Here is a 10,298-nt window from a genome sequence, read left to right as displayed (position 1 = left end):
ATGTGCTAAGAGACCAAGTTTTGCAATCAGGAATCATGAAAATATAAGGCAGAATCGTAGAAGTCTATAGTGGTCATTAGATAGTATTCTAATTATTAACAAGAGGCCGTAACAGTGATGGCGAACCTATGACACACGTGTCAGAGGTGACACGCGAACTCATTTTTTTGTTGATTTTTCTTTGTTAAATGGCATTTAAATATATAACATAAATATCAAAAATATAAATCTTTGTTTTACTATGGTTGCAAATATCAAAAAATTTCTATGTGTGACATGGCACCAGAGTTAAGTTAGAGTTTTTCAAAATGCTGACATGCCGAGCTCAAAAGGTTCGTCAACACTGGGCTATAAGCTAAGCCAGTTAACACAGATGCATAAAGGTACCACAAACAAAATCAGCCATGAGTCCTAACCTGCAGAGAACTTGAGTTAAGGATTAATGTTCAGAAGTCCTAAATTGTTGTTTAAATATAAACTCTGTCATTAACATGGTGGCTTTAGCAAATTATTTCACTTCTTTTACCCTCAGCTTTCTGATCTTTAAAACCGATGCAAACAATCTATATTTGCCTCATAGTATTGTTTTGACTATTTAATAAAAATGGAAAGTGTTAGGTGAATAATAATGACTAGATAAAATAGCTATAAGTATTATTACTCTTACATAAGTCAATTTTGCTGTAAAAACATAGAGAAAATTAAATTACGTTTAAGGCTTTAGAGTGCCCACCAAGTTGGACTATCTGTTTTGCAATTATCTGCGACTGGTCATAAGAGGACCTAGTGAGAATCAGTGTAACCAAAAACACTAATCAGAAGACTAATCAAAGTCCAAGTCCTACTAACAACCATTTTCATTTGGATTTGTTTTCCTCTTATAAGATGTTAATCTAAAAAAAGCCACTCAACTAAATGAGCATCTGTTTGCTACTGCTGATCTGGAAAGTGCCATGAGAATAAAACATAATCCTGGCCCAAATGTGTTCTGATTTCCAGGGTGACAACCAAAATGACTCCTGGATCTTTGCCCTGGCAATACTGCTGAGCAGCACCTTTGTGTACAATAGCATGGGGACCATAAACCAGCAGGCCATGGACCAACTGCAGTATCCTTTTTGTGGTCCAGAACAGCATCAAAATCAGAGGGGAGACTAGTACCTAAATACCAGCTCCCTGAATGTGAATCCTGGCGAATCAAGCACAAAAAGAGAAAGTATGAAAAATAATTCAAGGGCAGGAAGAATTAACACTTGGGTTAGAAACAAAGCCAAAACAAAGATTTGGAATATGTGGGACTAATATGGCATGAGGGGCACTGTACTTTTACACCATTTTTCCTTAGTTTGCTACTCAGCTATGTGACAGAGCTGACAGAAAAAATAAGGGCAAAATCTTCACCTGATGCAAATGAGGTTGAGGATTCAGCTGACTTTGTGAGCTTCTTTCCAGATTTTGTGTGGACACTGAGGGATTTTTCCCTAGAATTGGAAGCAGATGGGCAACCCATCTCAGCAGACGAGTACCTGCAGATTTCACTCAAACTCAAGCAAGGTAAAGGGGACTGAGAATTGATTATCAGGAATCACAAGCCATTAGAAACCATCATCTTATTTTTCTATATAGTGTTTTTATATGTATAGTTTTCTACTTCTCAGCTGCCTAGTTCTAAGAATTAATGCTTGTTTAATATCTAAATTCATAGATTTGATTTTGAATTATCTTCTCCCTTGTTTTGAGAACAAGTTTCTTTTTCTTTCACCTTTCCCTGTACGGTGATCATATTTATTTTTATTTCCCTGCTGAGGGCTATGATGCTGTAATTAGCCAAAGAATATGGAGTAGAATGGGCATTTATTTAAAGAAAATAGATTAAAGCATGACAATGCAGTAGGGCAAGTGTTGGCAAACTATAGCCCACAGGCAATGCAGCCTGCCAGCTATCTTACAAATAGGTTTTACTGGATGAATACTATGTAGATTGTCCATGGCTGCTTTCATGCTGTAATAGCAGAATTGAATACTTGCAAAAGAAACCACCTCACCCGCAAAGCCTAATATATTTACCATTTGACCATTTACAGAAAAAGTTTCCAAGCCGATATATTAAGCAAAGCCCTTTTTTATCTTTCTCCAGGTACCAGTCCCAAAGATAAAAATTTTAACCTGCCCCGACTTTGTATCCGAAAGTTCTTCCCGAAAAAGAAATGCTTTATCTTTGATCGGCCCACTCATCGGAAGAAGCTAGGCCAACTTGAGACAATGCATGATGATGAGCTGGACCCCGAATTCGTGCAACAAGCTGCTGACTTCTGTTCCTACATCTTTAGCAATTCCAAAGTCAAAACTCTTTCAGGAGGCATCCAAGTCAATGGACCCCGTGAGTCCACTTTCATGTCATTACTCTCACTGTTAAGATTAAAGAAAAATGGAATAGCATCCACCTAGTTTTAGCTTTGAAAAATGCAAATCTGCTACTATTACTGTGAAACATCTAGATGACACACATTTCTAATACAGAGTAGATTTTATTAGTCAGATTTCATGAGTGAGAAAAGATAGAAAAGGACAAATAAAGAAGCTCTATTGTTTAAAATTGCCCCAATAAGCTGGACCTGTACTATCCCATATGATAGCTACTAGACAAGTGTAGTAGCAACATTTATCTAAAATTACATGTAGATTAATGAGAGTTAAAGAAAATTAATAATTCTGATTACAAGGCTAGTGGCTCCAATATTGGACAGCACATATAGCACACGACCATCATCACAGAAAGTTCTCTTGGACAGTGTTTAGCTAGAATAAATAAAATGGAGGACTCCTTTTTAAATCTGAGTATTTTAATCTTCACCCAGGGATGTTTTTCAATGAATTTGAGAGAGAGAGAGAGAGAGAGAGAGAGAGAGAGAGAGAGAGAGAGAGAGAGAGAGAGAAACATCAATGTGAGAGAGAAACATTAATCAGTTGCCTCCTGCATGCGCCCCAAATGGGGATTGAATCCACAACCTAGGTGTATTCCCTGACCAGGAATCAACCTACAACTTTTTGGTACAATGCTCCAACCAACTGAGACCCCTGGCCAGGGCAGAAGACTTCTTTTTAATTGTTTCACAAATATTGATTTTATAAATGTTTACCATGGACCAGAACTGATGATAGAGACATAAATGAGAGGTACATTTCCTATCCTAACGGTGCTTAGGGTAAAGCACATGCACTCAATAAACACAGGTCTATGGTGTCTAGAACAGAGGTTCTCACCCTTTGATATGTGTCCATATAACCCAAGATCTTGTCAGAAGAGGATTTAATTCAGTTGATCTGGAGCAAAAGTTGAGAGTCTGCATTTCTAGAAAACTTCTAGGTGATTCTAAGGACACAGATGCTGTGAGCCAAATGAGTGTTGAGAGATACCATCAGATTTATAGAGGATGGACTGTTTCCTCACCCCACCTACAACAAATGTTATCTTTTGTTCTCTATTTGTAGGGCTGGAGAGTCTGGTGATGACCTATATCAATGCCATCAGCAGCGGGGACCTGCCCTGCATGGAGAACGCCATCCTGGCCTTGGCCCAGATAGAGAATTCGGCTGCAGTGAAAAAGGCCATTGCCCACTATGACCAGCAGATGGCTGAGAAGGTTGAACTGCCCACAGAAACCCTCCAAGAGCTCCTGGACCTGCACATGGCCAGTGAGAAAGAGGCCATTGAAGTCTTCATCAAGAATTCCTTCAAGGATGTAGACCATTTATTTCAAAAGGAATTAGCGGTAATTTTTTTCTTATGTTCATATGGATTAGGGTTTCAGAAAGCAAAGTACTACTAGAAAATAAAATGGTTATTTATCACAAGAGAAGGAATTCTTACTAGACTTCGAAATGACAAAAACCACTATTTGTTATTATTATATAAGGTGTCCCAAAATTCAAGCAAGATTTGCAATTGAATTGAAGAACCAATATTATTTTGATTGACTTAAAGTTTGCACTTTTTTTTCCTATAATGCATAAACTAATCCTCTTTCTCATAATTTAGTTAAATGCATGCAGATAACAATCAGAGCTTCTCATCAAGTCACAAGCTTGTTGGTACCAGACAGCAAAGAAAGATGTAGTCTTAGTTATCTTGAGCAGGCTTACATTGAGCCACATTTGTTCCATATATGTACAATCGCTGGTCCAATGTGAAAAGCAGAAGTTTCTTTCTAAAGGTGTATTTATAGGACTAGAGAACCTAGTCCTGACCTATGTCAATGCCATCAGCAGTGGGGACCTGCCCTGCATGGAGAACGCCATCATGGCCTCGGCCCAGATAGAGAACTCGGCTGCAGTGCAAAAGGCCATGGCCCAGTATGATGGTCATATAGGTAGCATCAATGCTAACATAAAGCCAGCAATCTCTGCCATGAACTTCACCTCCAAGAGAAAGGGTCTTCAACAGAAAGACAGGATCAGGAGGAAGGATGTGGTCCTGCTGAGGTGCCTGTTAGTTCCAAAAATCCGGAGGTCAAGCTAACATTTTCTCTGTACTTTTTCTACTTCCTATTTTCACATTAAAGGCCCACCTAGAAAAAAGGCGAGATGACTTTTATAAAGAGAATATGAAAGCATCATCGGATCGCTGCTCAGCTTTACTTAAGGATATCTTCCATTCTTTAGAAGAAGATATAAAGCAGGGGGTTTATTCTAAATCAGGAGGATATCGTCTCTTAATACAGACTATGCAGGAGCTGAAGAAAAAGTATCTTGAGGCACCCAAGAAGGGAATACAGGTAACTAGCATTTATCTGTCCCTCTGTTGCTCCCCTAAACCCCCTACTTTCCTTCCTCCTTTTCTCCCGCCACCTCCTTTCCTTGGATCTGCTCTCTCCATGATGGCATCATTCCTCACCCCATATGGGACCACAGCACCAACAGCTCCAAAAGTACAGACCTCACTCAGAGAACAGAGACTCTCAATCTATATTTATAACAGTCACTTACAAAGGTTTCTGCTTCATAGGGTGCCAGGCGTGGCTAACCTGGAGCATGTGCCCACCCTGGTCCTTGACCAGCACAAGGACCAGGGCCAAGTGAAGCAATTCCTACAGGAAAAGATGGGGGGCAAATAGGAATAAGCGCTTCCTGCGATTTCCTATTACTAATGCCATTTTCTCTGGGTCCTAGAGTGAAGAAGTTCTTCACGCATACCTGAGCTCCAAGGAGTCTGTGATTGATGCAATTCTACAGACAGACCAGAATCTCACAGAAAAGGAAAAAGAGATCGAAGGTGAGGTGCAAGTCAAGAGACTAGATAGCCTCAACAGCTTTTAAAAATTTAAATAATTTGGCTTGGAGAACCTGGGTTCCTTTAACAAGAGCCATATGAGCAAAGATGACTATTACTAGCAAAAGTCAGTCCCAGTGGGGCATAGGCAGTCAGCAGCAACAATAACAGATAAGTTCACCAAGAGGAAAAAGCAAGGTGGTCACCCACATGAATTTGTCTTCTTCCTTTCCTCCTGGCAGTGCAACGTGTGAAAGCTGAATCTGCAGAGGCTGCAGCAAAAATGCTGGAGGAAATGCAAAAGAAGAATCAGCAGATGATGGAGGAGAAAGAAAAGAGTTACCAGGAACATCTGAAACAATTGACTGAGAAGATGGAGCAGGAGAGGGCCGAGTTAAAGGCAGAGCAAGAGAGGGCTCTGTCTCTTAAACTTAAGGTATTTAATGACATCACTTTGAGGTTTCTCTTTTTCTGTTTTCTCTCCACTCTCCCTGACCTGTTTGTGTGGCTGTTAGAACACGAAACCCGGAAGGACCTTGCTTGCCCACTTACACTTTTCAATCCCTGTCTGTCTGCCTGACTTGGAGCCTGCCTATGTCTGGTTATTAAAAATTTTTTATTATCTTTTATCTCACATCCAGTCCTTTATCAATGTAATAGAGTTCTGGTGCATGGAATCGTGCACATGTAGGGTCCCTCAGCCTGACCTGCGCCGTCTCACAATTTGGGACCGCTCAGGGAATGTCAGATTGCCGCTTTCGACCTGATCCCCACAGATGGACTCCACCAGTGCACAAATCCATGCACCTGGCCTCTAGTATGCATATAAGATCTTTGGTTAATCTCTTCCCACCCTCTGCCCTTCCCCCTTTCCACAGAGATTCATCAGTCTGTTCCATGTTTTCATGCCTGTTCATTGAGCGTCTGCCCCCTGGTGGTCAGTGCACGTCATAGCTACCAGTTGAACAGTCGAACATTCGAATGGTCATTTAGGCTTTCATATATATAGACTAGAGGCCCGGTGCACAAAAATTTGTGCACTCGGGGGAGGGGGGGGTCTGTCAGCCTGGCTGGTGCCCTCTCGCAGTCTGGGACCCCTTGGGAGATAACGACCTGCTGGCTTAGGCCTGCTCCCGGGTGGCAGAGGGCAGGCCCAGTCCCTAGGTGCAGCCCCTGTTTGGGCTCAGAGCAGGGCCAATTGGGGAGTTGGGGCGCCGCCCCCTGTCATGCACAGAGCAGGGCGGATTGGGAGGTTTCGATGCCACCCTCAGTCACATTCAGGGTAGGGCCGATTGGGGGGTTGGGGCACCGCCCCCTGTCACACTCAAGGCAGAGTCGATGGGGAGGTTGCAGCACCACCCCCTGTCACACACAGAGCAGGGCTCATCAGGGGGGTTGGGGCGCTGCCCCCTGTCACGCACAGAGCAGGGCTGATCAGGGGGTTGGGGAGCTCCTCCCCCGTCACGCACAGAGCAGGGCCCATCAGGGGGTTGGGGAGCTCACCCCTGTCATGCACAGAGCAGGGCCCATCAGGGGGTTGAGGAGCTCCCCCCGTCACTCACAGAGTAGGGCCGATAGGGGAGTTGGCACACTGCCCCCTGTCACACACAGAGCAGGGTGGATCAGGGGGTTGGGGCGCCGCCCTCTATCACCCACAGAGCAGGGCCAATCAGGGAGTTGGGGCGTCACCACTGTCACACTCAGGGCAGGGCCGATGGGGAGGTTATGGCTCTACCCCATCACCCACAGAGCAGGGCCGATCAGGGGGTTGGGGCGCCTTCCCCTGTCACGAACAGAGCAAGGCAGATAGGGAGGTTGGGGAGGTTATGGCTCTACCCCATCACCCACAGAGCCACAGGGCGATCAGGGGGTTTGGGCGTTGCCCCCTGTCACGCTGATCCCGGTGCCGGGAGGCCTCGTGGCTCCGCTGATCCCGGTGCTGGGAGGCATATTACCCTTTTACTATATAGAATAGAGGCCTGGTGCATGGGTGAGGACCAGCTGGTTTGCCCTGAAGGGTGTCCTGGATCACGGTGGGGGTCCCCACTGGGGTGCCTTGCCAGCCTGGATGAGGGCATGATGGCTGTTTGCAGCTGGTCACACACCCTTCAGGGTGGGGGTTCCCTCTGGAGTGCCTGGCCAGTCTGGGTGAGGGGCTGAGGGCTATTTTCAGGCTGGGACTGAAGCTCCCAACTGCTCCTTTTTTTCTTTTCTTTTTTTTTTATTCTGGGCCAGCTTTAGCTCTGAGGCTCCAGCTCTTAGGCCTCCACTCCTGAAAGCAGGTATCTGGTTTGTTTCAGTTCTCAAAACTCTGTATCAACTCCAGCTCTGAGATCCCAGCCTGCTGAAAGCTGGTTTCTGGAGTTTTGTTTAGCGTCTGTATTTGTTACAATGTTTGAAACTGCAGGCTCAGAGGCCGGCAAGGCAGGCAGGGAACGTTGGAGTCCTCTGTCACTGAAGCAAGCACACCTCATGTTAGTTTCAAGCTGCCTGACTGCCGGTCGCCATCTTGGCTGACAGTTAATTTGCATATTGCCCTGATTAGCAAATGGGAAGGGTAGCGGTCATATGCCAATTACCATGTTTCTCTTTTATTAGTGTAGACTAGAGGCCCAGTGCACAAAATTTAGTGCACGGGTAGGGTCCCTAGGCCTGGCCAGAGATCAGGGCCAATCTGGGACTTTCTTCCAGCTGCCTGCAGGGAACTTCCCCTGCCTGCCATATTCCAGCTGGGCCCTTCCTTTGTTCTGCAACTCCCCCTGGTGGTCAGCACATATCATAGTGAGCAGTGGAACTCCCAGTTGGTCGAACTCCCAAGGGGAAAACTTGCATATTAGCCTTTTATTATATAGGATTCTTCAATCAATGGTAGCTATTATCTTCCAGGCATTGCAAATATGTCTTATCTGTGTCTCTTGCTTAATACTATATGAAGCAAGAATTGCTGTGTACCTATACCTTAGGAGAAGAAACAGAGGTTCAGAAAAGATGAGCTTTTATAGGGTCACACAGATCAGTAAGATATCTGAACCTCCTTCAAACTTAGAGGAATCTACAATCACTGTTTTTCTGTCACACCTGGTATGACTTTGGTTCTAAGAGAACCTTTGTGAGCAGAAAGATTCCTTGCCTCTCACACCTGTGTCTGCCACTCCTGACTGCTATGCCCTACTCCTAGTTTGTGTAGTGACTTATGTGCAGAAATCCTGTATGGACAGTTAGGGGCTTTGATGTCCTTACTTCTGTCCTGCTACTCTTGCCACCAAGCTGTGGAGGCTTAAATCAAATTCCCTGATCTAAGATTCAGACACTTCCTTTGATTTTGAGAATTTTTTATTTCTGTCATGTGTATGTATATAAAAGTTTGAGTGTGTGTATGTGTGTGTGTGTGTGTGTAAGAGTCTATAAGGCTTGAAAAGAAACATGATTAAGATTGCCCACATAGGTTGTATAGAATTAATGGGAATTTAACTTTATCAATATATTAGAAGGTATAAGCCAAAATCTCTCTTAGTTAAAGGAGGCTCAAGACAAATAATCATGGAGCTAGGATGTCCAAGTAAAAGTATCCTATACAATAAAAGGCTAATATGCAAATTGTCCCCTTGACTGGGAGTTTGACCAGGAGTTCGGCTGCTCGCTATGGTGTGCACTGACCACCATAGGGCAGCGCGGAGCATGGCAGGTGTTGGCCACCCAGTGCTGGTAGCGGGTGGCAGTAGAGTTGCTACTGGCCCCAATGGGCCCTGATGAGAGGAGAACTATGTAAGTGGACGGCGCCAGGCCTAGGTGAATGCAAGTGGGGCCTGATCACCCCACCAATCACCCTGCAGATGGTGACCAATGGCACTGAGGGAGCCCAGCAGGGACCAATGACTCAGGAGGAAAGGATTATGAGGGGCCCCAGATGCTGCCCAGTACCCAGAGGTCAGCTGGGACCTGCCTTTCCATACGAGACGCTTGCACTTCAATTGCCGTCCAGGCCTAGGAACCACACCTTTGCTTGAAATTCATGCACTGAGCCTCTTGTTATGAATATTTATGTTGGAGAAAATTGCAAGAAGAAATTAAATACTCAAAAAAAAAAGAATGATGAATGTGGAAACTAGCTAGAAGTTGAGATTTGCTTACTGCTGTACTTGATTTACTTTTTATTTGTCCCTTTTTAGGAACAGGCCATGTTACTAAAGGAAGGATTCCAAAATGAGAGCAGACAACTTCAGAGAGAAATAGAGAATCTCAAGAATAACATGGAAAGAAGAAGGAACAGATGTATCATAAGCTAAAGACCTAAGGAAAAGAGCTTCACTGGTCACTCTACCCAAGGCATAACTCAAGCAGTTTTAGAAACTTGAAAAATGTCACAACTTGAGAAAACATGACTCTCTTTAAGCTGATAAAAGAAATCTACAAAAAACCCTTCACCTAACATACTTAATGATGGAAAACGAAATGCTTTGCCCCTAACCCAGGAAAAAAGCAAGGATGTGCAGTCTCTCCTCTCCAGGTAAACAGTATAATGAAAGGCTTCCTACAATAATGGAAAGAAAGAAGAAAGAAAGAAAGAAAGAAAGAAAGAAAGAAAGAAAGAAAGAAAGAAAGAAAGAAAGAGAGAGAGAAGAGAGAAAGAAGAAAGAAAGAAAGAGAGAAAGAAAGAAGAAAGAAAGAAAGAGAAAGAAAGAAAGAAAGAAAGAAAGAAAGAAAGAAGAAAGAAAGAAAGAAAGAAAGAAATAAAGAAAGAAAGAAAGGAAAGGAAAGGAAAGGAAGGATAAAATAAAAATGCCTTTATTCTCACACACTTTGATTATCCACATAGAAAATTCCCAGGGAATCTGCAACGAAAACAAAAAACAGCAACAACAATTACTCTTGGGACAACTTTGTAAGTTTAACAAGGTTGTAAGATTCAAGGTCAATACACAAAAGTCCACTTTCAACTGTATTTTTATATAAAAGCAATGGACTGTTGGAAATAAAAATTAAAAAACTATACCACTTACAATAGCTGTTTTTTAAAAATGGAATACTT

The 10,298-nt window shown here is 43.3% G+C and overlaps 1 protein-coding gene across 1 annotated transcript; it reads left to right on the top strand.

Annotated features, from left to right (window-relative positions):
• Positions 1 to 266: 266 nt before the first annotated feature.
• LOC118676658 (guanylate-binding protein 1-like) lies at positions 267 to 9,880 on the top strand. Its single transcript, XM_036350908.1, has 8 exons — positions 267 to 1,109; positions 1,358 to 1,554; positions 2,138 to 2,380; positions 3,493 to 3,773; positions 4,563 to 4,775; positions 5,170 to 5,272; positions 5,512 to 5,705; positions 9,439 to 9,880. The coding sequence occupies exons 1-8, from the start codon at positions 982 to 984 to the stop codon at positions 9,553 to 9,555; spliced, it is 1,476 nt and encodes a 491-aa protein (XP_036206801.1). The 5' UTR covers positions 267 to 981; the 3' UTR covers positions 9,556 to 9,880.
• The last annotated feature ends 418 nt before the right edge of the window (positions 9,881 to 10,298 follow it).

The sequence above is a fragment of the Myotis myotis genome, unplaced genomic scaffold (assembly GCF_014108235.1).
Source record: "Myotis myotis isolate mMyoMyo1 unplaced genomic scaffold, mMyoMyo1.p scaffold_m19_p_2, whole genome shotgun sequence".
Lineage (NCBI taxonomy): Eukaryota > Metazoa > Chordata > Mammalia > Chiroptera > Vespertilionidae > Myotis > Myotis myotis.
Note: the sequence above shows the minus strand (reverse complement) of the source record. Positions and strands in the feature narration are given on the sequence as shown.

Bases quoted from the DNA above. Each gene is read 5' to 3' on its own strand.
- LOC118676658 (XM_036350908.1), top strand. From the start codon at position 982: ATGTGTTCTGATTTCCAGGGTGACAACCAAAATGACTCCTGGATCTTT. The intron at 1,555-2,137 runs GTAAAGGGGACT...ATCTTTCTCCAG, and splicing joins TTCACTCAAACTCAAGCAAG to GTACCAGTCCCAAAGATAAA. The intron at 2,381-3,492 runs GTGAGTCCACTT...CTCTATTTGTAG, and splicing joins CATCCAAGTCAATGGACCCC to GGCTGGAGAGTCTGGTGATG.